Below are 27319 nucleotides of genomic sequence, written 5' to 3'. Positions count from 1 at the left end.
GCCTGCGCAGGAGCCATGACAGGCAGCAAAGAAGAGGATGTCACCATTAGAAGATGGGAGGTGCCAGACCACAACACCCATCGGACCAAAACCGGACCGCCCCCCGGTCAGTATAATCTAACTCGTTTTTCTTCTCTTTCAGGTTACATCGGGGGCTTATCTACAGCATTACAGAATGCTGTAGATAAGCCCCTGATGGCGGTGGCTGCAGCTGATAGGCCAAAAATGGGGTGACAGATTCCATTTAAGAAGTCATTCCCAGTCTCCCAAAATAAAATAGGATTATTCATATATTTTATACTACCTAAAATCAATATAAACAGGCAGGTATTTTTTTCTAAGCTACCATTAATCTTTTTATAAAGTAATATTTATTGACGAATATTCAGAAATAACAATCTCATTTAGGCTTCAAGTCTTGACTATTACCAGTCAAAGGACATATTCAGTTCTGGACATCATATACGGTAATTATCTTTTGGATAGTAGGTAAAGTGCTTTTCCACATAATTATAAAGCCTTCAAACAGCCTACAAACTTATGTGAAAACAAAAATTGAAATTATTGTGCACCAACTAAGCTGACAACATTCTTCAGATTTGTTTTATTTTTCATCATAACGTAATCTTCCAAAACAATTTATCGTACCTGGCTGGTGATACAGTAAATGATGGTATTTCCCCGGAGTTATTATCCGTGTCATTCGTGTATTTCGATAGGGCTTTGGATTGGATGAGGAAAACTGTGTTTGTCCTGTGGGTAGTGTGAGATATGTCTGGTGTTACCTAGTTAATTCATTATTTGGATGATTTCTTTTGTGTGGGTCCTGCAGATTTGGCCAGGAAAAAGTTGCTTTCATTGTGACAATTTGTCTGTTGCTTATCCAATAAATATGCTTTCTGCTAAGTCGCTCCTGGTAGCAGCATTGGTGTTACGGTGTTTGGAATGGAATGTTTATGTGGTACATAAGCATGTTATGGGTGTGTCTAATGATGTGGCTGATGCATTGTCCCATTTTCAGTTCAGCAGGTTTCAGAGTTTGGTACCAGACGAAACAGTGGCAGAATATACCTGGCTGTTGAGTCTGGGAACTGTGATTTTTCAGTTTAATTAGACAATCAGTGACTGAAACTAATTGGTGATTATATGAAAAATTTGGGGTTGAGCGGCAGGAGTTTGGCACTGAGGCGAAAGTTGGTTCTGCTTACAAGGATAAGCTATTTTTGTTACTGTCCCTTTTGGGTCAGGATTTTGTGTCTGGGAGATCAGCATCAGCTGTGGCACAGAGATTGGTGGCATTTTGCTTTTTTGTTTAAGTTGCAAGGCATTAGTGACGTAACAAAGGATTTTTTGTTGAAACGGGCATTCAATGTATAATTGTGACAGGAGGATGCCAGTTTCCTTCAAATTGTTGGGAAAGATGTTGGACTGTTGAGGGTCAATTTGCTTTTCAAATTAAGAGGTGCAGTTGTTTTCAGCGGCTTCTGTTTTGGCCTTTCATGGTGCTTTTTGCATCAGTGAGTTGGTTAGCCCATCAAAGTTGGTTAAAGGGGGGGTAATGATGTGTGATGTGTGTCTATTAGAGTACAGGATGGAATGTTTATTACGACATTCAAAAACAGGTCAAATTGGAAAGTTGGTCATATTGTATGTGATTCTTGGGCATGAGGTGTGTCCTGTTATTGGAGTAAGATGTTTTCTGGATATTAGGGGAGTGATCCGGGTTCGTTCTTAAAGCAAACCTGTCATCAGGATTTTGCTAAGTAAACTACAGGCATTGTCAGGTTGGTGCTGTTACACTGATTAAAATGATACCTAAATGATACCTGGGTTGAAGAAATCCATCTTGTGGTTGTTGTCTAATCTTTGTTTGCAATTTTCACTTAAGGAGATTCTTGTGCTCTGGGGCAGGCCTGTGGGTGGGGCTTTATGTGGTGCTCTGGCTTCATTTTAATCCTTTAAATGAAAGGTCACTGAACCTTCAGTGACCTGCCTCATATCTTAAGTACTGTCCATGCACAGTTATATTGTGGTCTTTACAAAAAATGAACTCCAGCAAAATAGCACCATCGGTGGGCCTGTACAGTAGCATCTATCACTTGCCAATAGATGCTACTGCGCATGTGTCACCGGCGCCATTTTGCTGGAGCCAATTTTTTTCTCCAACAAAATGGCACCGGCAGTGTGCGCGCAGTTGCTTCTTTTGACAAGCAATGCTCTCAATCTGCACAAGCACTGCCCACCAGGATTTTTCTTGTTGAAGTTCAAATCCTAATAGAATAAATTTGGGCTTTCATATCTACTATCAAATTGTTTGTTTTAGTTCATTAAATTAAATTCAGCAAATTATTACTATTATTATTATTACATAGTCACAACCAAGGGAGACACAATGTATGAGGAAAGAAGGATAAATGTCAATAGAGATGAAGTAACATTTCTAGAAGTTGACTTTTCACTAACTATGGGGACCACTTTTTAACTATTGGAATTCAGATACTTTATTAATATTTTTAGGTTTGTGGAAGAAGGTTGATAGTGAGGAGGTTTAAAAACCAAATTTTAAAGGAATTTAGTGTACACCAAGGTGTTCCAAACATAGTAGGTATGTACATGCTTACTTTTATCACATATTGGGCTCGCTTACACAAGTGTATAACACGGCCAAGTGCTATCCGATGGTTGATCAGATAGCACTAGGCCAAATGTTAAAGCAATGTTGACTAGCACTTTTTTTTTCAGTTTGATTCGGCATAAGAAAAAAATTGCAGCATGATATGAATGCATCTGATAATCAGACCGTGCGCACCCATACAAGTCTATGGGCCCTGTCACACATAGCGACGCACCAGCAATCCCAACAATATGACCTTGTCAGGATCGCTGGTGTGCTTCACCACAGCGATCAGCACCAGCGACACGTGGGTAACAAGCGATGCACGTCGCTTAGTTACCCACTGTGTACCTTAGTTACCAGTGCGCTGGTGCAGGGAGCTGGTAACCAAGGTACACATCGGGTTTCTAAGTGGCGCGCGGCTCTTAGAAACCCGATGTGTACCTTGGTTACCAGCTCCCTGCAACAGCGCGCTGGTAACTATGGTACACATTGGGTTTCAAAGCGCTGCGCGCCGCTTAGAAACCCGATGTGTACCTTAGTTACCAGCTTCTGCTCGCTGGTCTCCCGCCTGCCAAACGCAGCGATGCGTGCTGGACACCGGGAGACCAGCGATCAAAAAAATGTCCTGGCCATTCCAGGATGATCAGCGATACCCGGCAGGGGGGCCGATCGCTGGTAAGTGTCACACACAGCGATCTCGCTGGTGAGATCGCTGTTGTGTCACAAAACTTGTGACTCAGCAGTGATCTCGTTAGCGAGATTGCTGTGTGTGACGGGGGCTTATGGGTGTGTGTGAAACATCGGACTGCACTTGGATGTCATCTGAGTATATTCCAAAATCCATGGACTCAGACAATGAAGAAGATGGCGAAATTAAGATCTCCATCTTCTCTCCATCTGTGATACGATTCTCTCATGTGAGTGAAATAGTTCCTCTGTTATTTCTCCTAAAATTGTATGTATAAACTGACAACTGGGTGTTACCAATTGAGGGTGTGATATTGCCAAGTATGGCGATGTCCTATCAGTGCTGCCAATATTAGACTGTGTAATTATACACCCAATTAGCAAAAGGAATGACACACAGTTGAAAATTTAATCTTACATGGCAAAACAGTATTACTCCAGAATTGTTATATTTTAGGAAATACAAGTGTCTTACTAAAACAGACATTTCCGGAGTGGTGATGTCTTCTTTAATTGAGTAGACTCCAATAACTATATAATGTGTCATAATTTTAATATATTTTTAATTTATAAAACCTTTTTTCTAACTTTTTTACAGCTCCCATTTGCAGAAACATTATATAATTTCTATGACAATGGAGCTATGAAGACCAGAAGAAAACGTAGTGTCAAAAGCAGAAATCACTTAGAAATGCATCCAAAGGTGAGTTCTCAAGGCTGGGTATTGTTCTTTATTATTTGACTAAGATATTGAAAACGGGAACTGAAAAAAAATGAAAAATTTTCAACTTGAGGATCATTGTTCATTTTAAAAACAAGAAAAATATATATTTTAAAGCTGATTGAGTTTTTTCAGCATACAAGAAGAAAGCCAACAAGAAAAACATGAGAAACAGTGGCCATTATAGCAAGAAAAAATATATTTTATCTTATGGGAACTCTCTCTTTGCTCTTCATCCTCCTCAACTATTATTTCAGTCAAGTATGAATAGGTTGGTATGTTGCTCAAAAAGCAATTGTAATATTGTTATTGCCGGTTTATGGAGAAATTATGTTCTTTTAACTTCTGGATTAATGCCCCAACATTGCTCACTGGAACTGTCATGATTCCAGTGCAGGTTTTTGAGCTGCATGTCAGGGGTTAATGTCTGGAGCTCAGTGCAGGTTTTGACTTGCACACCTGGGGTTAATGATTGTGGCCTCTTTCTGGTTCTGGGAGAGCTTCTTAAACCCCTGGGAAGCTCCAATCCCTGCCAGTTATACTTTTTCCTTTGGCCGAGTGTGCTGACCCCTGTGTGCCTGTTCGTTGTTATAGCTTGTTTATATGGTTCTGACCCGGTTCTGTTTCCCGTTGTGAGTTTGCCTGTTGATTTTGTACTGTGCTATGCTCTCTGTGTATGACTCATTGCCTGTGATCTGACTACCCTACTCACCCCTCTTGTACTTTGCAGCTATCTCTGCGTATGACTCATTGGCTACATCCTGACTATCCTCCCTGTCTATGCCCCTTGGTAACTTTGTCTCGCAGTTACCCTGCTAGGAGTTCTCTTGCAGCTCCTCGCTCTCTGCAGTTTAGGCCACGACCCTAGCAGTCACGTGCTTCAGGTCCTGCGGCTCTGAAGTACGCATCTACTCGGCTGCTGCCCGCTTCATAGGTATCTTTGAGCACAGTTCGCTTTACTCAGGACACACGCACTGGCTTAGTGAGCAAGTTCAGTGCGGTGTTTCTGACAGGAACTTTCAGTAGTTTACAAATTCTTCTGTAACCAATGTCATCAGTATATTTTGCAATAGTAGGGTTGCCAAGGTCTTGAGGCAGCTCACCGATTTTACACCTTTTTATAGGCTATAAGTTGAATCAACTGATATTATTTTTCACTAAGTGGCATGATTGCTTTCTAATTACTGATAGATTTCAGGTGGTGTCCTGACTTTCCTTGGCTTTTGCACCTCTTTAATCATGCGCTCAATTCCCTGTGTTATTTCTCATTATTACACATAACTTATTTTATGAACATCTATGGTTTGTTGTTTTTGCCTGTGTGAGTTGGGTGGGTTGTTACCAACATCTGGTGAGAATTTCATGTCAATAGCACCTTTAGAAATAAGGGGGGAAATAATATGGCGCCCGGATAAGCAGTTCCTGGTGTTGGCGGAGGCCGAAACTGCTCAGTTTTAGAGCTGCACATCACAGTTCTATCGATGGAATAGTGGCCACGAAAGAGTACTGCACATTCGCCAACTATTGATTTGAATAGGGGGCGAAGGTATAGTACCCAGCCGCGGCCACTATACAGTTGACAGAGATGTGCTGTGTAGCTCTGTACCCAAGCACCAAACATGGGTACACATTGCCACCCATAAAGTTCATTTTTGTATAGTTTTATACAGTTCTTGATAGTCATCCTCTTCAGCTACCCCCTCCACCACTATTGATTGGCAGATTTTTACCTATGTTCATTGAAGGCAGAAAGCTGTCAATCAGTGTTGTGGCAGGGTTGCATAGAGCTCATCATTGAGAGGACTAGCAGAGCTGCAGTAAAATGAAAATGTTAAAACTACAGCAAACAGTCTATTAAGTGACACAATGCTGAAATTATGGTTTCTATCCTTATTTTACGCTGTCCTCAGACCATGACACATAAATCTGCTTCAATATTTCTTTAAGACAATGTCTTACACTGGATAGATTGCATCGTAAGTTCCTTGCTGAATCCATTTAGGTGAGAAAAGATCAAGATAAAAGCAGAACGTTTGTGCTAAATCCGTAGCTGGTTTCTCTGTTAAATAAATGCTATAGTGTTATAGAGGTTTATGACAGCCTAAGTCTGGTGCCCCATAGGTAGCCTAAATGCTTCTGACTTTTTTTGCAAGTTAATAGAGATGAGCGAGCACTAAAATGGTCAGATGCTCGTTTCTCAAACCGAGGAATTTCTAATGCTTGGGTGCTCGCTTTGAGTAACAAGTATAATTTGAGTCAATGGGAAATCCAAGTATTTTTCTGGCAGACCCTACAAGGAGGTCTGGGGGGCAGTGAAAATGTTGAAAAGGATGGAAAAAGTTCTTGATGGAAGGAGATTACCATGGCAAAGACTCCTGAAAGCATCTTTGACTCCCAGATGACTGCTGAGAACAAATGTGTCACACTTTTACTCCACTTTAAGGACTGACAACAAAGCATTGAAAATCATTGAGAAATTTGAGTTTGCAGAAAAAAAAAGTTAAATATTTTTCCTGTATAGCGACTTGTATATAAAGCAAAATTTAATAAGGATTTAGAAACAATTATAATTTAAACCAAAATTGAACTTTTTATTAAAAGTTGGAAATTTCAATGTAATTTATGAAAGAAGCAAGAAGTACCAAAAATTACGAGCTCAGAGGGACTCAGATGCATCCTGTATTAGACATAAAGGACGGCCTCATACACATTCTGTTCAAATTGTAAAGTAGTGGTACTCCTAAACTCATAAAGGCTATGCACTAAGTGCAAATCCTGCCAAAAATTAGAAGCAGTGTCATCCATACACCCTTGAAGGCACCAACTGTAGTGCCTCATTCAAATATTGTGAACAAAGTGTAGTTGTGTTGCTACTACATGCATAAAAGCTCTGCACTTCGTGCAAAGCCTGCCAATTGTTACCAACAGTGTCATCCACACACCTTTAAGGCATAGAGGGACAGGTCATGCCGGGTGTCCTGTTTGGAGACCCAATAGCTGAAGGTCGCAAAAGAATTAGGGAGTATGCGACCATCCTCATGGAGTCGGTTTCTAACTGTTTGTGCAGACACATGCACATTTGTGGCCTGCTGGAGGTCATTTTGCTTCTGTGCTTCTCCTGTTCCTCCTTGCACAAAGACTGAGGTAGTGGTCCTGCTGCTGGGTTGTTGCCTTCCTGTGGCCCCCTCCACATGTCCTGGTGTACTGGCCTGTCTCCTGGTAGCGCCTCCAGCCTCTGGACACTACACTGACAGACACAGCAAACCTTTTTGCCACAGCTCACATTGATGTGCCATCCTGGATGAGCTGCACTACCTGAGCCAATTGTGTGGGTTGTAGAGTCCGTCTCATTCTACCACGAGTGTGAAAGCACAACCAACATTCAAAAGTGACGAAAACATCAGCCAGAAAGCATGTGATGTGATCTGTTGTCCCCACCTGCAGAACCACTCCTTTATTGTCTTGATAATTGCCAATAATTTCCATCTGTTGTCTATTCCATTTGCACAACAGCATGTGAAATTGATTGTCAATCAGTGTTGCTTTCTAAGTGGACAGTTTGATTTCACAGAAGTTTTATTTACTTAGAGTTATATTCTGTTGTTTAAGTGTTCCCTTTATTTTTTTTGAGCAGTGTATTTAGCAACGTACTCCAAAGCACTAATGCCTGCCTAGATACTGTATTCAGTCTTTCTCCATGCTCCTCCAACTCTCTCTCCATCCCTGAGCCAAATTCAGATTGCAGCTGACACAAACATCAAAGCACAAAATTAGCCCTTACAATGACTGTTAAGTATGATGGTTCAGCTTCTGCACCAGTATCAACACTACAAGCCTCTGATCCATTAAACTGTTCACACACACGCTTGGACAAGTACTCCCTTCAATAACAACTGTCACAGAGCTGTGCAATGCAATCAGTGTGCCAAGCCTGGCGGCACCTGTCCTTCATAACCCCTGAGTATGTCTTACGGCCAGCCAATTACAGTAATGCCACTACCAAGATGGCTACAGCATTACAGTGACACACAGTGAATCTCTACATGCTTATTGGATGTGTAACATTTGCAAAAATGCAGGGTGGGGATTCGAGTTTGAAATCAAGCATCGGCAAATGCTTGTTGAGTAACCAACACATCCGAGAACCCAAATACTTCAGTGATATCTGAGGGTCACCGAGCAGGTTCGCTCATCCCTACAGGGTAACAAAAATTATTTCTACTATTGGTTTTCTCTTGCCTGTAAATACAGTCTTTTATATAATGGGTATAAATTTGTGAATTTCAGTTTAGCCCATATCCCAATATACTTTATTAGTACATCTACACTTAAACCCGGGAAGATCTTCTTTGTCTCCTGCACACTAAATCCGTGCAGCTATTTCTCACATTTGCAGTTGTTAGGATGCATATGCTTGAGGCATAGACTCTGCTTACCATAATCTTGATGCTCCTTGCTGTAGAAATTACACAGCACATTGTATAAAATATAATCGTTTCCAGTTGCTCATAGAAAACCACTCTACTTATTTTCCAAAGAGTGTTTAAATTGACATATATTCACTCAGCTAGGGCCTATTTATGGCACAATGTCGGGATTTGCTGTATCTGGGCACATACTGAAAGGAAACAGTCACAGCTCTGCTAAGCACAAATCCATAGTAAATGTTGAGTATTCTCTAGAAATACCATCCCAATTCTATCTTTTCTACTACAGGTTTAATAAAAGCAGAAATCTTCTATGCTATTTAACAAGCAGTGAATATCAAGATTCTCTCCATAGAAGTCAGTGGGGAAAAATCAATGGCAGTAAAATCTGTGAAAGGGTGTCAAGGGAGCAAATTGCTGTGATAGGTACAAATCCCAGAAGGGAAACTTAGTTAATGGTATATTTTATGAATATGCCATTAAAGTGCAAGTGGAGAATATCCCGTTTATGTTTCAGTTTACAAAAAGTCAAATCTTATATGTAAGGAAATCTGGAATTTAGACATATAAATTGTTGATCTGCTGCAGTGGTCATGTGATGCCAGAAGACCAGTGGGGATCACAGGGTAGAGCGGCACTGCTTCAGGAACCGTGTATTGATCGGCACATTCTTTCATCTCCTCTGACACTTTAAAAAAAAATTTTGCCCAGTAGTTTGCACACACTTCAGCAGGGATTTGGCACACTCTTCCAAACAAATCTTCTCCAGATCTTTCAAGTTTCGGGGCTGTCGTTGGGTAACATTGAGTTTCAGCTCCCTCCAAGGATTTTCTGTTGGGTTCATGTCTGTAGTCTGGCAAAGCCACTCCAGGACCTTTAAATGCTTCTTATGGAACCACTTCTTAGTGGCTCTGACTGAGTGTTTTGGGTCTCTGTCATGCTGGAAGACCCTTCCACTACCCATTTTCAATGCTTTTATTGAGAGAAGGAAGGAATTTGTTGGCCAAAATCTAGCGATACATGACCCCATTCATCCTCTCTTCAATACGGTGCAGACTTATCCCCTTTGCAGAAAAGCACCCCCAAAGTACGATATTTCCCCCACCATACTTCACAGTTGGGAAGGTGTTCTTGGGGTTGTACTCATCCTTTTTCTTCCTCCAAACACAGCAAGTGGATTTGATACCAAAAAGTTCTATTTTGGTCTCATCTGACCACATGACCTTCTACCATGCCTCTTCTGAATAATCCAGATGGTCATTGGCGAACTTCAAATGGGCCTGGACATGTGCGTGAGCAGTGGGACCTTGTCTGCCCTGCAGGATTGTAATCCTTGATGGTGTAATGGTAATGCTTGAGACTGTGTTCCCAGCTCTCTTCTGACCTATGGCCAGGTTCTCCCATATAGACCTGTGCTGACATTTTTCAGAATCATCCTTACCCCATGAGGCTAGAACTTGCATGGAACCCCAGATCAAGGAAGATTAACAGTCATCTTCTGTTTCTTCCATTTCCTAATAATTGTGCCAACAGCTGCCTTCTCACCTTCCTGCTTGCCTATTGTCCTAAAGCCCATCTCAACCTTGTCCAGGTCTACAATTTTGTCCCTGGTGTCCTTAGACAGCTCTTTGGTCTTGGCCATGGTGGAGAGGTTGGAGCCTGATTGATTAAGTGTGTGGACAGGTGTCTTTTATATAGGTAATGATTTCAAACAGGTGCAATTAATGCAAGTAATCAGTGCAGAGTAGGGGGGCTTCTTAAAGGAAAAACTAACAGGTCTGTGAAAGCAAGAATTCTTGCTTGTTGGTAGATGATCAAATACTTATTTCATGCAATAAAATGCAATTAATTATTTGAAAATCATGCAATTTGATTTTCTGGTTTTTGTTTTTAAATTCTATCTCTCACAGTTGAAGTGGACCTATATTAAAAATTGCAGACCTCTCCAATAATTGTAGGTGGGAAAACGTGGAAATTTGGCAGTGTATCAAATACTTCCCCCCCACTGTATAAATGTAAATTGTTCTTTTAGTCTTTAAACTTCTGACAGCATGTCCCCAAACTTCTAAGCAATAGATTTTGTATTTTTTTCTGACAAAGAAAAATGGTCAAAATAAAAACCCAGTGCTTTCAGACCTCAAGTAATGCAACGAAAACAAGTTAATATTTATTTAGAACCACCAATACTAATGTTTTAACTCAGGAAGAGTTCTGAAATCAATATTTTGTGGAACAACTATGATTTTTAAAAACAGCTTTCATGAATCTTGGCATGCTTTCCACCAGTCTTTCACACTGCTTCTGGCGCAAAAATTTAAGCAGTTCTTTTTTGAAGGCTTGTGACTATCCATCATCCTCTTGATTACATTCCAGAGGTTTTAAATGGGGTACAGGTCTCGAGAATGTGCTGCCCATGACAGGGTTTTGATGTGGCGGTCTCTTAATTTTTTCCAGAGCTGTATATATGTATATATATATATATATATATATATATACAGTTGTGATCAAAAGTTTACATACCCCGGCAGAATTTTGCTTTTGTAAGTTACTAGCAGGAACGTGGAATGCAGTGACGAGCAGGTGGCAGAACAAGAGTTAACTGGTCTTTTATGCAGAGCTTAATCAGCAAACAATACTCCACACAGGGAGACCGAAGGAACACAATAATTCAAATACAGGAAAGATGAAGAAAGTGTATATAACATTAATAACGATTGGTAAAGGTATAGATCAAGTTATCAGTCTGTAGCTCCCGTAAGGTCAGGATTACACGATCTTACGATGTCGAAGCAAGCGAAACAAGAAGTCTCTGAAGCGATCCCGGATGAAGTCGAAGCAATGTCTCTTGAACGAAATGGCGGTTCCTGGCTTTTCCAGGCACGGGCTTCTGGTTCTGATACACGTAGTTTCACGGGGAGTAGAACATGGAAAAACAAGTGAGCCACAAAGTTCAGGTATACTGCAGAAGAAATGCTAGCACAGGCTTTCAGTATCCGTTGTTTCAGATGCTGCACATCTCGCATCTTCACAGCATAGACAATTGCCTTCAGATGACCCCAAAGATAAAAGTCTAAGGGGGTCAGATCGGGAGACCTTGGTGGCCATTCAACTGGACCACAACGACCAATGATGGTATGGTATTGTACAGTTGTGGCCAAAAGTATTGACACCCCTGCAATTTTGTCAGATAATATTCAGTTTCTTACTGAAAATGATTGCAAACACAAATTCTTTGGTATTATTATCTTCATTTAATTTGTCTTAAATGAAAAAACACAAAAAGAATTGTCCTAAAGACAAATTGGATATAATTCCACAAAAAACATAAAAAAGAGGGTGGACAAAAGTATTGGCACTGTTCGAAAAATCATGTGATGCTTCTCTAATTTGTGTAATTAACAGCACCTGTAACTTACCTGTGGCACCTAACAGGTGTTGGCAATAACTAAATCACACTTGCAGCCAGTTGACATGGATTAAAGTTGACTCAACCTCTGTCCTGTGTCCTTGTGTGTACCACATTGAGCATGGAGAAAAGAAAGAAGACCAAAGAACTGTCTGAGGACTTGAGAAACCAAATTGTGAGGAAGCATGAGCAATCTCAAGGCTACAAGTCCATCTCCAAAGACCTGAATGTTCCTGTGTCTACCGTGCGCAGTGTCATCAAGAAGTTTAAAGCCCATGGCACTGTGGCTAACCTCCCTAGATGTGGACGGAAAAGAAAAATTGACAAGAGATTTCAACGCAAGATTGTGCGGATGTTGGATAAAGAACCTCGACTAACATCCAAACAAGTTCAAGCTGCCCTGCAGTCCGAGGGTACAACAGTATCAACCCATACTATCCGTCGGCGTCTGAATGAAAAGGGACTGTATGGTAGGAGACCCAGGAAGACCCCACTTCTTATCCCGAGACATAAAAAAGCCAGGCTGGAGTTTGCTAAAACTTACCTGAAAAAGCCTAAAACGTTTTGGAAGAATGTTCTCTGGTCAGATGAGACAAAAGTAGAGCTTTTTGGGCAAAGGCATCAACATAGAGATTACAGGAGAAAAAAAGAGGCATTCAAAGAAAAAAACACGGTCCCTACAGTCCCTGATGTTTTGGGGTTGCTTTGCTGCCTCTGGCACTGGACTGCTTGACCATGTGCATGGCTATTGAAGTCTGAAGACTACCAACACATTTTGCAGCATAATGTAGGGCCCAGTGTGAGAAAGCTGGGTCTCCCTCAGAGGTCATGGGTCTTCCAGCAGGACAATGACCCAAAACACACTTCAAAAAGCACTAGAAAATGGTTTGAGAGAAAGCACTGGCGACTTCTAAGGTGGCCAGCAATGAGTCCAGACCTGAATCCCATAGAACACCTGTGGAGAGATCTAAAAATGGCAGTTTGGAGAAGGCACCCTTCTAATATCAGGGACCTGGAGCAGTTTGCCAAAGAAGAATGGTCTAAAATTCCAGCAGAGCATTGTAAGAAACTCATTGATGGTTACCGGAAACGGTTGGTCGCAGTTATTTTGGCTAAAGGTTGTGCAACCAAGTATTAGGATGAGGGTGCCAATACTTTTGTCCGGCCCATTTTTGGAGTTTTGTGTGAAATGATCAATGTTTTGCTTTTTGCTTCATTCTCTTTTGTGTTTTTTCATTTAAGACAAATTAAATGAAGATAATAATACCAAAGAATTTGTGTTTGCAATCATTTTCAGGAAGAAACTGAGCATTATCTGACAAAATTGCGGGGGTGTCAATACTTTTGGCCACAACTCTATATATAGAAGTAACAGCCAATGGGAGCAGGAGCGGGTGTGGAGCGACGCACGCAGCCATTGGAGGTTGCCAGGAGACCCCATGCAGCGGGCCCACATGATCCCCCAATGCCGCGATCAGTTGACACGGCACCGAGGGACGCTAGCACGGAAGCAGGGATCCCTGGAACGCAATGACAGCGTGCGTTCCACCCGTCCCACTGTCATTGGTGGAGCAGAGGCATGTGATGCAAGGTCCTGAACGGTAAAGAGAAAAAGGTCCGCTGCTATTTTCTCTTGTAGGCAGAGGAGCTGCAGGGATCTCTTCCTACCCTCCGCACATGAGGGCAATCTGGCCAGGGGCCTCGGGGATGGATACACAGGCCAGATTGCCCTCATTATTAGCCACCCTGAAGGGGCCCCCCTCCACCTTGTTAGCGTGGGTGGTCTGGAGCCGGAAACTCCAGGAGTGGACCCTCTGGACCGTGGCACCGAGGGGCCCCGGGCGAGCTGCCAGGTGGAACCGACCCCTATACAGGGACCATTAGGAGCAGGCCCAGGGGTTCGAGTACCACGGTAGCCGGTACCGAGAGGGGCGGCTCAGGATGGACCGGAGTAGGACTGTGGGACTGAAGTATAGATGACAGAACAGAGCTGGAACCAGGAGGCAGGAATGGAGTAAGACAGTAGACTGTGACGAGGAGGGATGACAGGAGTAGGAACACAGGAGAAAGGATTATAGGAGGTCAGAAGGACTGAAACTGGATGGAACAGGAACAACGGAGGCAGGACTGGAGTAGGACGGCAGGACTGGAGCAGGATGGAACAGGAACACTGGAGGCAGGACTGGAGTAGGATGGAACAGAAACACCGGAGGCAGGACTGGAGTAGGACGGCAGGACTGGAGTAGGATGGAACAGGAACACTGGAGGCAGGACAGGAGTAGGACGGCAGGACTGGAGCAGGACTGCGGAAGACAGCAAGGAACACGGGTAGCAGGACTGAGAGGCTGCTGCGGGTAGCAGACGAGAACGGAACTGCAGGAGCAGAGAGCACACGATGAAGCGAGGCCCAGTGTGCTAGGAAACACAACAATCAGGCACCTCCCTCAGGGGGAAGCGGCCTCATATGCTCCTGTCTGATCTGCCATTGGTCAGGGAGGTGCTTCCGGGTCAGGGCATAGCCGGAGCACAAGAAGCAGGAGGGAGGCATGGCCGCGGCCTATGGCGCCTGCGCATTGCATGCAGGGATGCCGCCGGCCGCGCACCTGCCATAGGCGACCTCCGTGGATGTCGGGCAGCAGGAGGCTGCGGCGTGGGAGCGGTGGCCAGGTGAGTACGCAGAGACGGCGTAGCACACCTCCGGGCCCCGGTGCAGCCGCACAGGCTGCACATGCGGTGTGTCCGCCCATGATTCTTGGTCAGTAATATTCTTCGGCAAGTGATTTGACCAGTTCCCTAGGAGCAGTTGGTGTGTGCTGCCACACAGTCATCTGCAAAAGCATCAATCTGCATCTAGCATCCAGACTGTAAAATAGGTTGTTTAAATGGAAAAAGATAGATGTTGCAATATGTCGCTAACTTGCTCATTCCATGTCTAAAAGACTTGGTGCTATCAAAAATATCATAGAAATCATACAAAATTCTAGATGTAGCTGTTTTGTATGTGGGGTGCATTCATTTTTGCATTAACTAATTTGAGTAAAAGTGAAGATATTGTAATGAAAGGATATTATTAGCCTTACCTCCATGTTATTATGGGTTAAAGAAAAATGTTCTATGAAACTCATCTTTTCAAAATTTGGAAATGTTCTTGTCTTCATTAGATATTAATTAAAATCCTTAATTTTCAAAGCATGTGTACTTATTTTGTACTGAACACTCTATTGCACGTTACAGGCTCCTTTTTAGTGAAAATATTTAGTATTTTCAGTGATGTACAACTGTAGATAGTTTGAAGAACTCAATAATATCGCAGAGTGATGGGTCTTTAGGAGATGGAGTTCTAAAGCTGAAAGAATTTACTGTACCTCCTAATCTTCTATTGTAGCTAAATGTTAGTGATTTTTGCAAGGTGAATTACTGCTTTCTGGTAGCTAGAAGTGACATGGTACAATTTTCAAGGTAATGATTTGCACATTTTATAGAAAAGCTATTACAATAAGAATCAATTTTAAGCTCAGAATCAACGAGGCAGAACAAATACTTATGTTTAAATAAATGTTGGCACTAGAAATTCATACAGTATGCTGGATAAATTGTAGAATTTCCTGACATGTCTCCAGCAGAATAGTTATTTATAGCTCAGTATATTTGTTCATATGTTTAGTAAAAATCCTGTTCATTTTTACACCCTACCAGAATGAGCGTTCCATCCTTTTGTCAAGACATTGCATATTACCGAAACTCCGGGATTGTCCAGGAGTCTCTGAAAATAGGAAAGATCTTACGAACTCCGGAGACAGGAGGCAGGTCTCCTTCACCAGACTGCTGTCAGTCACCACTAACAATGGCTTCCTATATTTATAGTGGTGCTTGAAAGTTTGTGAACCCTTCAGAGTTTTCCTTATTTCTGCATAAATTTGACCCAAAACTATATCTGATTTTTCAAAAGTTCTAAAAGTAGAGAAAGAGAACCTGTTATGATCCATTTTTGGATCTGTGTCATTTCTGAATTCTCACATATAAACTTTTTTCCTTTCAGGCCATCGAGGGTTAATATCAGTTTTCCCCCCGGTGGCCGCTGTTGTAATTACATGGTGGTGAGTTTGCTGATCCTGGTGGTGACCACTCCCACATCAGTTGACTGTTGGTTATACAGGTCCTTTTGGAAACCAACCGTGCTGAAGATAGGAGCTTTCTGGTGCAGTGGTGCTTCAGCTGAATGCTGTGATTGGGTGCCTTACTCTGCTGTGCAGTGCATTGCAGCAGAGAAAGCTAAGTGTTGTTTGTCTTACCTTGTCTGTTATATTTTCCCTTGGTGTTGTATTAGTGCAGCGGTGGGACCAGTGTCTGCACTTGCCAATTCTCTACTGAGGGATAGGTGCAGGGCAAGTGAGGGCTAAGGTATCCTGCTCGGCGATGGTTTGAAAGAAGCCGTATAGGGATGTCAGGATAGACCAGGGCACAGCCTCAGGAGAGTGCAGGAGTTGTCCAGTTCCCAGTTCCATATCGCAGGGCCCACTGTTGTAATTGTGTCCCCGGTGTTCCCTTGTTTGTTTGCTGTTTAGTGACCGACCGATTGCTGGGTCGTGTCGCACAGGGCCAGTCACTTCGTGACAGAACCGAATCAAATAAATGAGTCAAAAGTATTAGGCTTTCTTAATTTTTAAATGATTAACATTATTCAATATTGTATGTTTGCAAGTGGCAAAAGTATGCGATCTTTCGCACTCAGTATCTTATGTTATGCCCTTGTACATCAATATATGCATATAAATGTTTCCGGTAATTGTTCATTAGATCTACACATTGACTTGGAGGCAATTTAAGTCATTCCTCCAAACAAAAAAAGCTTCAATTGTGAGATGTTGAAGGAATTTTCCCATGAATTGCTCTCGACAGGTTCCTTGATATAATTTCTGTTATGTTAAGGTCAGGACCTTGCCATTCCAAAATTTCAAGTTTATTTTACTGTAACCTTTCCTTTGTAGAATAACGTGTGTACTTTGAGTGTTTGTCTTGCTGCAGGACCCATGTTGTCTTGAAATTCAACTCATGGACAGATGTCCTTAAATTGTTTGAGAAGTTGCTGGTATAATTCAGAATTAATAGTTCCACCAATGATGACAAGCCGCCTGTCCCAGACCCTGAGGGATCTCTCACACTAGCATGTAAAATATTGGTCCCATTCTCATTCGGGAGAGTGGGACAATTTTTTTCTCACTTGTCATCCGTGTGCTGTCCATATATTGTTAGCATATAATCCGTTTTTTACTTAGTAGCTATTTATCTTGTACAGGACCATTTACAGTGTCCTATGCTACAGAAGTGTAATGTATCTGTAAAAGCTGAATGCCATACTGATGGTCCGCTTGGCATGCAATTTTTTTCTTGCACCGTATTGATTTTGGGTTGAAGTCGCAGCATAGAGCAATTTTTTTTTCTCATGCCGAATACAGCTGAGAAAAAAATAAGCAGATCTGCGCTGCCTCACTGAATAACAGTGATCTGAGTGGAATCTGATTTTTTATCAGATTCCACTCTACTGATTTGTAGGTTAGTGGTAGCGAGTCCTAAGACCACCATATTTCTCAGATGGTATGTAGTTTTCTGCTCTAATCAGTATTTTTCTGAAAACATAACATTCCTCACTTAAACTACCATTTCCTCACCAGATAGGTATCAGTAATGTATGTGCCCTGTGTGTAGTAAAATTCTTACATGTGGCCAATCGGTGGTCATTTCATCAGTGGTCGTTTCATCGCCTTCTTAGACAGCCAGACAGCACCTCCATTCTCACTGAATAATTATTGATGCGATAAATCTGTGCATATAGAATAGCAATGATGTCGACAGCACATGTTCTACTAACAGAGAACAATGTGCTGCTGAGAATGATGATTTCAAGCAAGCTTTTCAAACGAAATTAACCAAGACTAATTTGGAGTTAAAGGGATTGTCTACTTAGAAAAAAAAGAATGTTAAATGTGTTTATAACACCAAGAATAAAAATCTCTAATATATTTGAATTAACAAAGGTCACATAATCAGAAAGAGTTTGTGGTGATGAAGTGCTATGTGTGAGGGGGCTGGCCATCTATCTCATATCAATAGCTAAGACAGACCCCTTCTATGTCTCTGCATTACCGGTGACAGAGAAGGGTGTTGGCTTTATATACTGAAATAAACCCGTCAGTCAGCCCCCGTCAGTACCTTGATGATGTGACAATATGGAGACAAAAAACTGTCTCCCGTGTCACACCCAAGCCAATGGTGGAGCTCCAAACTGTGGTTGGATGCAAAGCTTGAAGCTACACAATTTCATTACCAAATCAATAACAGGTCGACCATGTACCATGCATAATTTGGTGTCTTCTTATGGGTAATAAAGGCCTTTTGGGCCCCTTCAGGTATTAAGGCCCCAGTGCAACTGCTACCTCTACACTGCCCCAATCAGTCATTTCCTTGCTGATTGATTATTACAGAACGCATTAAGATATTGAACTTACATCTTACAAATAGTATTGGAAAGATCAAGAAAGATATTATAAGAACAAGCAATATCAAGATGCAGTATTCTACAATAAAGGTGAAAACACAATGACTGTGGAAAACCCACCATTAGCAAAAAAAAAAAGCATGGCTTTCGTGTTTTTATTTTTTCTTCTCTTTTTATTTAATGCCTGGTCTTCTATAGAATTATTGTTCTCGCCTTTGTGCAAAACAACCTTAGGTCTTTAATCCAAGATAGTTTTGTTCTAAAAATAAGCTTTTAAAACTCCATCCCTGCTGCTGTATAATGACTAATGACTTGGTACATGTACTGTGAATTAATGACCAGCTTTTCTTTGCTGCTCTATATTTTCTGCTGCTGGCATAAAAGCTAGAGTACATTAGTTTACCTTTGTAGTGATTTTCTAATTGAAGTGATGATCACTGTCTATTTCTGCTAAGAGATTCATGTTCCCACATTTCCAAGAAGCAAAATAAAAACATGAAGCAAAAGAAGGCCAAATACTTTTAATAAAAAATTATCTGTGATGAACATTTCAGCGTATATATGAATATATATATACAGTGCATATCTTCATAAAGAGCTGATGAGACTCCAGTTTGCCAAATTCAACAGATATTCAATTCTAAATTAAATGACTGCCCCTCATTATGATCTGGAGACTCCACAGAACATAATAAACCTAAGACGTAGGGCAAAAAAGTACGCTCCTCAGCGCCGCTCACTTCCGCTACTCACACTTCTTTGCACAGTCCTCGGCACATCTGCTTACTGATGTCACACAAATAAAAAGAAGTAAGCATTATGTGACTTTCATCTGTTTCCTTGGCTGACCACTGCATCTCTGATCCTCATCATTGCCCACTTATTGGTGTCCTCAAGGTTGAGAAATACAGGCAGATACTTATCTATCAGGTAATACCATCAGGAAGGTGTCTGGTTGGCTCAAGACATACAACCAATGTCATTAATAACTATTTTCAGTGTGAAAAAGAAGCCCTGATGTAAATATTATTGAGTCTGTCTCGCATTACATGAAGAGACAGAAGGATTTGTGTAAGCCTACATCCACAGAAGATCTGTGGTTAGTTCTCCAAGATGTTTGGAACAACCTCCCTGCTGAGTACCTTCAAAAATTGTGTGTATGTGTACCTAGTAAAATTGATGCTTTGAAGTTGTTTCGAAGGCAAAGAATGGTGACACCAAATGTTGATTTAGATTTTTCTTTTGTTTATCCACTTTTGTATGTTGTTAATTAACAATTAAGGCTAGTTTTACACTAGCGTATGGAGGAGTTGCGGAGGGATGCGGACTTCCTCCGTGAAACACCGCCCATGGCCACACCTCCTCCGGTTAGCTCCGCCTCCATCAGCATGCGGCCTGTGTACCCTATCTTTAGCATTAGGTACGCAGGCCATGCCTATGTATGTGGATGCCTCCTCATGCGTCGTTTTGATGGTGCCGCGACCTGTGCCGAACGCAACATGTTGCATTTTGGTGCGGTCGCCGCACCATCAAAGCGATGCATGCGGAGGTATCCACATACATCAGCACGGCCTGCATACCTATTGCTAAAGATAGGGTACGCAGGCCACATGCCAACGGAGGCGGAGCTGACTGGAGGAGGTGCGGCCGTGGGCAGAGCTTCACGGAGGAAGTCCGCATCACTCCGCAGCTCCTCTATACGCTAGTGTGAAAGTAGCCTAACACTTCAATTTTTGAAAGCATTTTTACATTGCAGCACTTTTCCCACCTCTGCCTAAAAATGTATATACATAAATCGATACATAAATCAATCTTACACCTCAGTGAAGAACTGTTCACACATACTATACATAGTTAATTTTGGAAACATTCCAGTAAGACCATACTCAGATTTCCTTAAAGGGATTGTCCCTTTTCAACAATTTTTTGCCCATATTCAGTGATGTATGAAATAAGACAGTCAGCTTTGCTTACCCCCTCCAGGATTCAGCACTGCTTGTTCAATGCTGCTTTATTGATCGGCTGCAGAGGTGACATCACTTCAACGCCAATCACTGAGCTCAACGAATCAGCCAATCTAGACAGTACAAGCTGCTGAGCGCAGTGATTGACTGCAGCATGTCAATAAAGACTGGTGCAGCAGTGGAGATGCAAGTAAAGTTCATTTTTTATTTAATGAATCACTGAATCTTTGGGCTAGGAATAGTTGAAAGAGGACAGCCCATTAAAAGTCATTTGTTTGAAAATACTATAACATGTCATTTTGAGATAGTAGAGGGGTCCCCTCTTGGGACCTTCAACTATTTCCCAGTATGGAGATCAGCTGAAGATTGCCTCATTCTGAAAGACTGAGGATGTTCACTCATTACATTCACAGCCCATTTTTTATTTCCATAGGTAAGGTGTAATCCTTTATTTTGCCTATACTGGAGCTTCAGGGAAATTACACAATTGACGCTAGATTACCCTGTGGGTTACAGTGGATCCGCTTGCCATTAGGAATCTTCTTGTAAATCTTGATTATCCTATCCCTTTAATTCCCATTTAATTGGTGCAGAAGTTTAGCAATAAGAGATGCATAGGTAGTAAGTAGTGATGAGCAAGTATACTCATTGCTCAGGTTTTCCTGAGCATGCTCGGATAGTCTCCGAGTATTTTGGCGATTTAGTTTGTGTCCATGCAGCTGCATGATTTATGGCTGCTGGACAGCCTGAATACATGTGAGGAATACCTGTTTGTTAGGGAATTCCCACATGTATTCAGGCTGTCTAGCAGGAATAAATCATGAAGCTGAGTCGACACAGACTAAATTTCCTAGCTTGCCAAAATACTCGGAGATTACCCTAGCATGCTCGGGATAACCCACGCAACGAGTATACTCGCTCACTAGTAGTAATCATGCCCAGGTGTCTGAAGAATTCCTACAGGAAAGATATGTGTTAGCCAGTAGATAGAAAAATCATTAGAATTGAGCATCCTCAGTGGTTGATACCTTTTAATGGTTAACTGAAAAGATGGTAACACATTGCAAGCTTTTGAGACTACTCAGGATTCTTCAGATTTTGTATTAGTTAGCCATTAAAAAGGATCTCAGTTCTGAAGTATTCCTAGTCTTTTGTGCCATGGAAGAAGACAGTAGTCCTCTACTGTGGTACATGGTACTGTATGGTACTGTAGATGAGGGGCTGTTTTACAACTTTGCATTAGAGAGTTACTTTAATAGTACTGATAGTTTGAATTAGGAAATATCACGTGATACGGCTTCAGTTCCGTCGCTCATTTGATAGAGCAGCTAAATGAAAATTAGAAATGTGAACTGAGATTCAGTTGAAAGGGGATTTCCACAAATTTTTTTTTACCCGATGATTTCCCACCAGTGAAAAATAACAAATGGACCTGTACTTATTCTCCCCTCCACAGTGCTCCCTTTCTTCCCCTGCTTCCAGTCTTTGATGACAGGCTGCAGCAGTGACACAACTACACTACTTGTGACCGCTGCTGCAAATCACTGGTCATTGTCTTTCAGCAGGAGAAACCCAGGTCCCACTGCACCAACTTTATAGGTTCTACCACTAAACATGCAGTAGCATGTCTCAGGAACATTAAGCTTGTCCAAAATGTACAACCCATTAAAGGTAATCTGGCAGGAGACTTTTACTTTGTAAGCTAGGGACAGCATAATGTAGGAGCTGAGCCACACATTTCAGGGAAGTATCACTTACTATGTGCTGTTATTTCCATACAATGAATATTTTATCACTAGGAGATTATCAATGTCCAGACTCTGACAGACCTTGCTTTCAGACTTTGGATCTGTTTAGGCCCTTTCAGATTGGCATAGATATTGATTAGCCTTCATTAGAGGCATTTCAAGCTATTATTGACCCATTACCACTGGGCACATGGCATTCTCCCTTACTCCGTCACTTTGTTCGCTCTTTTCCAAACTACACTCAATTTCTGCTTTTGAAATTCTTTGTATGGATGAGGGGGTGATTTATCATGCACTTTCCTCTGTGCACTCAATGCTAACTAACCCAATGGATCAGCCCCCCCAAAAAAATTTTTTTTAACATAATGGGAAGAGGACTTGAGTATTGCTCTCTTCATGGACTAAAGGGAAAAGTTGTTGTGTTTGGTGCATAAATGTTCCATAAATTCTTGGCTTCAGGAAGCAAATTTCAAACTTATTTCATGGTGGTGCAGGGTTCCGATTAAGAATATTCCCATCTATTGTTCCTAAGTATTGGACATGTGGATCAGATGAGTGAAATTTCCTTCATATCTTTTGATACTGCTCGTTTTTACAACTGATTAGGACTAAAGTGAAAAGCTTTATCAGGTCGATTACAGGCATTTCATCTGAAATGGGTCCAGAACTATGCCTTCTACAGCTCTGTAAGACTTCTGTTTCCTCCTACAAATGGTCTCCACTAAGACTTTTGGTGATGGTTGCCAGAGCTTGTATTCTGCTGTTATGGAAGAAAGCTAACCCACCTCTGGGTCCCTCTGGGTTTCTAAGGTTAATGATTTAATGTACATGGAGGACCTGATGGCTTCTTTCTACAGTAGATATGAGGTCTTCTATAAAACATGGTTCTATTTGATGGAATTCAAGCACGCCAATGAATATAGTTGCCTTATGCATCTTGACCCTCAGACTTTAATGTCATTTGGATTTTTATTCAATTGGGGTGGTTCTCTCTCCCCTTCCCTTTCTCCGTGCCCCACCTTTTTTTCCTCTTACTTCACACTTTCATTTCTCCCCCTGTCTACTCTTCTCTTTTTCTAAATAGGAAGCACACTGTAGCGCCATAGCATGCAAACATGAAATATGAAAAGTGAACTGCATTACTGCATTAGAAATGCGAAAAATTGAGAAAGCTTAGCCCACAAAATGGCCAATTTATGTGTACCTGGAAACCACTGTAAGGCGTTTCTCGTTTTCCAGGACCCTAACCTTGCCAGTCTATATCTCTGTGGAGGGATGGTGGCCCTGCTGTGATTAAAAACACCTGCAGTGAAGAGGTGGAGTGCTCCACAGAGATATAGACCAGTCTAGGGAGAGGATTTACATAGGTTCCCATACAGATGAAGACTTTAGACTAAGTGAAGATTGGCAAGGTTAAGGTCCTGGAAAACGAGAAACGCCTTACCATGGCTTCCAGGTACACATAAGTTGTCCATTTTATGTGCTAAGCTTTCTCAATTTTTCGTATTTCTAATGCAGTAATGAAATTCATTTTTCATATTTCATGTTTGCATGCTATGGCGCTACAGTGTGCTGCCGATTTTGTTTGAGTGTATATGAGTTGGTGACTCTAGGTTAAGCACCTGTTCACATTTAGTTTATGCTTGGATGTGACGGTCAGTTTTTTGACATTTTTACACTTCTCTTTTTGTCTTTCTTCATGCCTGAAGTTCTACTCTTTTCTCTTCACTCTCCTTCTCCTTTCCTATGGTAATATAAAAATTGGACGAAACTAAGGTCACAATGTGGATTCTTGTTCACATTACAGATGTTTTGGAAAATATTTCTAATCTATGACTTTATTTATTTGCTGTGTTTTTGTTTCATTCCTAAGTAATAAAATAATAGACAATGTATATAGAGAGCTGTGGTGTGGACTGGATTAGCTTTCTGAGCTTTGTTACTTGCTGCATCTAAAAACTGCATCACAACTGCTGCACCCAGTAAACTAATTCAGACATTGTTAGAACCAGGGTCAGTTTTCCTACATTATCTTGCTCTCAGATGAGTTGGTAAGACTCTGGTGACAGATTCCCTTTAAGTCTATCTCTTTTATAGTCTGGAATTGAGAACTAAATATATCGTAACCTATTTTCTTTTGCAATCATATTTGTTAATGTGTATTTATTTTTCTATATCACTACCATATGTGTTATCATTTATTTGACCAAGCCTCAGTCTGGTCAATAAGCTTGCTACTGTTGCGGGGCTTGTTGAGAATCTATCTAGTATCATACACTGACTGAATCCGCTTCCAGTTTTAGTGATGGCTAATTACTAACCGTCCTGTATTTAATATTGATCTCATATTAGTAATTCTATTCTTGGTTATATAATATTTTATCATGTGAGCAAACAAACCAAACAAAAAAGTTACCAGCACATTGAACATTTTAAACCTGCTGCTCCTATTTCTCCTTTCACCACTATTGTAATATGTATTGATTTCACTTGAACGTGACATGGCAACTGGTGGAATAGTATTGACTGCTGAGCTGGATAGCTTCTTCAGAGATCTTAAAAATTGATTGTTCTCCTCTAGTCTTTACTCAGCAAGTCCTGCAAGTCATGCAACTGTATGATATGTTATGTGAACAAGTGTATTGACCTGATATCTTTCAGAAATCTTTTTTTCAGGAACACTATATAATAATTATGTGGTAGACGTACCATATGTCAGAGTGATTGAAATTTGATGATGAGTATACTTACCCTGTATATGTGATATTGCATAAGAAAGCTATCAAGCTATATTAGATATTAAGTGTTGTGGCTGGCAAAATATTTGATCTGAATGACATTGAACCTGACATTATCATGGGTGCTAACTAAATGCAAGTTTTTGAATTGGCAGCATTTTTGTCAGCAGAGTATGAATAAATAAAGGGGTTGCCCAGTCTTAAGACACAAGTCTGCAATCACCCTATGTGACTGCAAAATTGGGAATCTTCAGTTTGTGCCCACTTGTGGGCAGTCATGTGACCGTAAGTAGGCGATTATGTGAATTGCATACTTCTGTCCACATTCCAACTAGACTGTATCTCATTATGTGAATTGCATACTTCTGTCCACATTCCAACTAGACTGTATCTCATTATGTGAATTGCATACTTCTGTCCACATTCCAACTAGACTGTATCTCATTATGTGAATTGCATACTTCTGTCCACATTCCAACTAGACTGTATCTCAATATGTGAATTGCATACTTCTGTCCACATTCCAACTAGACTGTATCTCAATATGTGAATTACATACTTCTGTCCACATTCCAACTAGACTGTATCTCATTATGTGAATTACATACTTCTGTCCACATTCCAACTAGACTGTATCTCAATATGTGAATTACATACTTCTGTCCACATTCCAACTAGACTGTATCTCAATATGTGAATTACATACTTCTGTCCACATTCCAACTAGACTGTATCCGATTATGTGAATTGCATACTTCTGGGCACATTCCAACTAGACTGTATCCGATTATGTGAATTGCATACTTCTGGCCACATTCCAACTAGACTGTATCCGATTATGTGAATTGCATACTTCTGGCCACATTCCAACTAGACTTTATCCGATTATGTGAATTGCATACTTCTGGCCACGTTCCAACTAGACTGTATCCGATTATGTGAATTGCATACTTCTGACAATGTTCCAACTAGGTTGTATCTCATTATGTGAATTACATCTGGCCACATTCCAACTAGACTGTATCCGATTATGTGAATTGCATACTTCTGTCCACATTCCAACTAGACTGTATCTCATTATGTGAATTACATCTGGCCACATTCCAACTAGACTGTATCCGATTATGTGAATTGCATACTTCTGTCCACATTCCAACTAGACTGTATCTCATTATGTGAATTACATCTGGCCACATTCCAACTAGACTGTATCCGATTATGTGAATTGCATACTTCTGGCCACATTCCAACTAGACTGTATCCGATTATGTGAATTGCATACTTCTGTCTACATTCTGACTAGACTGGATCCAATTATGTGTATTGCATTGAATGAGGCTGCACCTATCTAATTGGTACATGACTGCATGTATTCAAATCCACATGCTTGGAGTCAGGAGCCCACGACTCACAGCACCGATACTAAAGAATCCTCATAGCACGCAATGAATGCAATGTTAGGATTCGCAAGTCTGGAGTCACATAGAGTGAATGCAGACTTGTAGCTTTACACCACACAACCCCTGTGAGTAAAAACTTGTTGACAAGAGGATCGAAAGAAGTTTGGTGAAGACCAGAGCCTAAGTGCAACAAAAACTATTGGCATGCATTTTTAGCACATGTATGGTATGTCTAAATAGGCCCTTGATCTCTAATATAAACGGTATCTTATTTGGATATACCCAATGGGCAAGTCATGAGTAATGTAGCTAATCAGCCAGGCTAGAGGTGCATTTGGTGCACGTCAATGAACTTGAGCTGCTTCTTCCGAATACATTGTCACGACCACCATTCACGTCCATCTTAATTTTCATTCTGCCTCTACTTTACCTTTCTCATCGCTTGAATGTTTTATCTTTAGGCACCATTTTTTGGGTGAGGGCAAGAGTCTATATAGCCATACCACCACTTTAAATATGTGAAAATAGACAGGTTCCATTAAAAGGGTTTTTTCTAGGACTGCTACAAAATTTGGCAGAGAAAAGGGAAAGTTTTTTAAAAAAAATAAGTTTTACTTAACATTTAAATTCCCCCTCTGGGATATCATCACTCGTGATGTTTTGAAGATTTGAAATTTTTTTGTCATCTTGAAAGAATGATTAGAATAATTAGAAGAAAAAAAATAAGCTCTGAATGCAGATTCTTAGGGGATCTATGTCACATCCATAAATCCATAAATCTTAAAAGTTCATTTACATGTATTCTTTTTTGATGTACCAAGATAATATTCAAGATTTATTAAAAAATACACTTAGACACAGGTCTGTAAATATATTTAATAGACATAAAATACATATTTGAATGACTCCCTTGTCTTTATGAATCTGTGTTATATAACCTTCAGGAATAGAATAGTTTATTACCAGCGTGATTCTACAGGGGTAAGAGAATTTTTTGTTAACTAGACCTTTATGTTAGAATTGCAGCAGCAGAGAGCTTTTACTAGTCAATGAAATTGGCAGGAAAGCCTTTATGCTGCCATTGTTTACATCCGCGTTGTGCCTAATGGTTAAGA

At 41.0% G+C, this 27319-nt stretch overlaps 1 protein-coding gene across 1 annotated transcript in view; it reads left to right on the top strand.

The window, feature by feature from the left end:
* The window catches only part of PCSK2 (proprotein convertase subtilisin/kexin type 2), a 267953-nt gene that overhangs the window by 94726 nt on the left and 145908 nt on the right, over nucleotides 1-27319 (top strand). Inside the window, exon 2 of the mRNA XM_073553798.1 lies at nucleotides 3903-4007. Within this exon, the coding sequence (XP_073409899.1) occupies nucleotides 3903-4007 (105 nt within the window). The remainder of the gene's footprint in view (nucleotides 1-3902; nucleotides 4008-27319) is intronic.

Source organism: Dendrobates tinctorius, unplaced genomic scaffold (genome assembly GCF_039654945.1).
Source record: "Dendrobates tinctorius isolate UK_male_01 unplaced genomic scaffold, ASM3965494v1 ptg000203l, whole genome shotgun sequence".
Lineage (NCBI taxonomy): Eukaryota > Metazoa > Chordata > Amphibia > Anura > Dendrobatidae > Dendrobates > Dendrobates tinctorius.
This window is presented reverse-complemented; position numbering and strand designations above follow the sequence as displayed.